General features: G+C 34.9%; 1 protein-coding gene across 1 annotated transcript; it reads left to right on the forward strand.

The window, feature by feature from the left end:
• On the forward strand, positions 1-2,619 carry LOC121217849 (chloroplast processing peptidase). The gene is made up of 6 exons (XM_041094328.1): positions 1-351; positions 973-1,035; positions 1,303-1,371; positions 1,591-1,677; positions 1,972-2,039; positions 2,309-2,619. The coding sequence occupies exons 1-6, from the start codon at positions 124-126 to the stop codon at positions 2,376-2,378; spliced, it is 585 nt and encodes a 194-aa protein (XP_040950262.1). The 5' UTR covers positions 1-123; the 3' UTR covers positions 2,379-2,619.
• The last annotated feature ends 1,248 nt before the right edge of the window (positions 2,620-3,867 follow it).

Genomic DNA, 3,867 nt, shown 5'->3' on the forward strand with positions numbered 1-3,867 from the left:
GTCAAAGCAACCTCTTTTACAACCACCCCCCCCCCTTCCACTCTCTTTCCAAGTAAACTTTTAAGTGCTGAGCTTCAACCTTTTTTTTCTTTTTTGTTTTCTATCGTTTGCATTTTGGGGACGATGAGTTTTCTGAGACCATGTGCTTTGTACAAGTCATTTATAACTTTCCCTTCGCGACGATGGATGCCTTGCCAGAGTTGGGGTTTCCTTAGATGGCCTGGTTTCGATGGCTTCTTTAGGTTCCTAGTCATAGCACTTTTATGGTCCACCTTTTCTGAGATTCGTTTCATTCCTTCTTCTTCTATGTACCCTACTCTTCGTGTTGGTGATCGAATCATTGTTGAAAAGGTAAATAATAATAATAATAATATTCTCTTGATGGTTTTGTTCGTTTAATGGTGGTTAATACTACGATCTTTGCAGTTCAACTCAGTTTAGGGGTTTGTAGCTTAGAAATCATGATCATCTGTAGCTGTCTTATCCCATTTCTTCTGATTTAATTCTGTAGATGATCTCAAATTTTGGTTCATCATGCAATCATTTCGTGTTTTTTGAATTTCTAGGAAGTAATTTTTCTGAATTTGCTGAGTACATTGAATGGCTACTTGAACTAGAACGCGATTTAAAGTTATTTCATTCACTATTCAATGGCACTCTTATCAGGGATGTTTCACTAATGTTTTGTCCAAAGATGGATTTGCTTACCCTACACTTTTCTCAGGAATCAATTGACCTTAAGGGGAAAATTAAATGAAATGGAAACGTCCTTTCCTAATTTGCAAACAAACCCTGTTTTTCCCTTAATCTTCTTCACATTAATGCAAATTTAAAAGAGCTCCGTCATTATGCCATTCTTGCATAGTAATAGTATGCATCATGATTGACTTAAGAGTAATGATTCTGATTTGCTTATATGCACCATAATGTTGCTTATTCTCATTTTAGTTTTTCACTTTACAACTTGTGCAGGCCTCGTACTTTTTTAGAAGTCCTGCAATAAATGATATCGTCACATTCCGACCCCCAGAGCAGGTTTGTTGGATTCGTATGGCTGTATTACTATGTGTTTAACCCGGGTATGTTCAATTTGTTTCTAAGATTTTCCATATATTTGGAGAGTTCTCGATGGGTTATACTTATACCCCATACCTATGTTGTTCATATATGCATTGAACATAAATACTTCAAGAAGAACAAAGAGTCGTAGTCGTAGCAACATAGTAGTATAGAACTGCCTAATTGTTGGCACCTGATAGAAAACTTCAACTAAGTATTCTTATCTTCATGTTGTGGCTATAGGAGACTGGGTTTGGGAAGGATGCTGTTCTTATTAAGAGAATTGTGGCAAAAGGTGGAGATTTGGTTCAGGTATTACTGATTCTCTAACCAGTTTTCTCTATTTATACATTTTTTATCTCTTTAGGAAAGCTTTTGAAGCTCCTTTATTCATTTAGACATTTACTCGTATAGATCCTAATATCTGCAGCACAGTATCTCAATCCAAACTGCTAAAAAGAAACCTACTTGTGGCAACGTAATGCTGAAGGCTCTTCTTCTTCTGAATTATTTTCCTTTGATACTATGCAGGTTCATCATGGGTCACTCTATGTCAATGGTGTTGCTCAAAATGAAGATTTCATAGCTGAACGACCATCATACACATTAGAGTTAAAGGTGAGTCCCCCTTTTTTGTCTCTCCATGTAATCATCTATTTTTCCGGTATTATAAGCTCGACATTATGGGGTATGAACCACCATGGTAAATTAATCACCAATTACCTAGAAAATCTCCTTTACTATTTTGCATTAAATGTGAGCATGAAAAATCCCGGTGGACTCCATGATGTAGGCATCCGAGCCTCCATCATTCAGATCATTTTAGTTTTGGGTTTATCATATGGCTTTGGGTGGTACACTATTTGCAATTGTTGTTTAATGCCGACTACATCATTTTTCTTGTATCTGCAGTATGTTCCTAGTGGTCATGTTTATGTGTTGGGAGACAACCGTAATAACAGCTACGACTCGCATGACTGGTATATCCACTCTTTTTCCTGTTCTTTTGTATTCAGTTCTATTTTCTTTTGTTCTTTATGATTCTTGATAACATAGATATGATTTAAAGCATACTTCACCCTTGAAAAGGCTCCTTAAGAGCTTAATGTTCCATGAGAGTATCTTCTTGAATGTTTTGATTTGGCTATATATATATAGATATATAATACTGTGTGTTCCTCTTATTGTACTTCATCATTTGAAATGTGATTCATGATGTGATATGTCATCAATGTTGATTGATAACCAGGGGCCCTCTGCCTGTGGAAAACATTGTTGGAAGATATGTGATGTGCTGTTATAGACCATCCAACCACTGAGACCTGCTGCAAATTCAGGGATGTAGTTTACCTGAAGTGTAGATACATGTTGTACTCGCGTTGCCAATTTTTTCTATGGATTTACTTCGGGATGCTATCGATGTAAGCTTGTTTATATGGCTGTAAATTGAATCCTAGACAGTAGTAGTTTCATGATTGTGGATGGTTAAGAGTTGAGAAACACTAGTGTTTGTTTTATACTTCCTTCTTAGATGGATCAGTAAATAAATTAGAATTTATTTTTAATTACGCTTAGTGCATCAAATATTATTCCCATCAAATTATAAACATTTTAACGATGATCAGGTACTTGGACTCGGTACCATTCTTCACTTTGGAGTTGTGATTGTTAATTCAAAGCCATCAAACAGTTGACATGCGCATAAAAATCTAATAATACTGTCACTGCCTTGCGAATCTCTATACAGAACAAAGCCTAAGAATCCCTCACCACATCACCTTTGAATAAGAAGATTCCAAAAATAGGTGTTTCCAAGTCTCCCAAGTCAGAGTAACAAAGACTTCAGCATCCATCAGCTTACAAGCCTCGAGCCAACAACCTGTTGGTTGACAACCTAAATTGCCCTCCAAGCAATGACTGAATGCTTAGGAATATGAAAAAAGAAACTACAGCAGTGATCTTCGCATTCCTTTCTCAAATACCATTCCAAACTAAACTTACTGGATCCTTGTAACTAGAAACAATAAGCTCCCCTAATTGGAGATAAAAAATGCGGTCAATTTTACACCTCAACTTAAGAAGTTTCCTCCGACTCCAATTGCAACCTTGAGGAGGAGAAATCTGGAATAGACTCCTAGCTTTTACAACATAAGCTTTAACCCACTCCACCCAAAGAAATCCTACTTGGATTAAGTTGGTCCACAATTGCTGCATCACTCTCGCTTCATTCCAGCTTCCTAGTTCCTTAAGCCCTAAACCATCTTCTCATCTAGGCTTACAATTATCCTTCCAACTAACCTTTGCACTTGTTGCTACTAATATTTCTTTTTCTCTTTTTTATTATTTCATAATATTATGAGATCATACTTAGGGTGAGCAAAATTTGATTCAACTAATTTTTTTTTAAATTCGAATTTCGAGTTAATCAAATTCAGTTTTTCAAGTCAACTCGAAGAAGTAATTCAAGTTTCGAGTTCGAGTCGGGTTGAACTTCACAATTTGAATAATTCAAATAATATATTGGTGTAAATACCTATTTGGTCCCTGCTCAATTTTGAAAATGAGCAAATTAGTCTCTCTCAACAAAAATTTAAAAAAGTTTCAAAAAAAATTCAAAACCAAATTTTAAAAATCCAAATATTTATAAAAATTCCAAATTTTATATCTTTTAAAAAATTATAAAAAGTCCTAAAGAATATATAAAAAAGTTTTTAAAAAATTCTAAAACAATAATTTCGGGGACTTAAATAAATTGATCATACTAAACTAACTTATTTTTTTCAAATCGAGTTAGGATAATTAAATGAG

The sequence above is a fragment of the Gossypium hirsutum genome, chromosome D05 (assembly GCF_007990345.1).
Source record: "Gossypium hirsutum isolate 1008001.06 chromosome D05, Gossypium_hirsutum_v2.1, whole genome shotgun sequence".
In the NCBI taxonomy this organism is placed as follows: Eukaryota; Viridiplantae; Streptophyta; class Magnoliopsida; order Malvales; family Malvaceae; genus Gossypium; species Gossypium hirsutum.

Bases quoted from the DNA above. Each gene is read 5' to 3' on its own strand.
- LOC121217849 (XM_041094328.1), top strand. From the start codon at position 124: ATGAGTTTTCTGAGACCATGTGCTTTGTACAAGTCATTTATAACTTTC. The intron at 1,036-1,302 runs GTTTGTTGGATT...TTGTGGCTATAG, and splicing joins CATTCCGACCCCCAGAGCAG to GAGACTGGGTTTGGGAAGGA. The intron at 1,678-1,971 runs GTGAGTCCCCCT...TTGTATCTGCAG, and splicing joins CATACACATTAGAGTTAAAG to TATGTTCCTAGTGGTCATGT.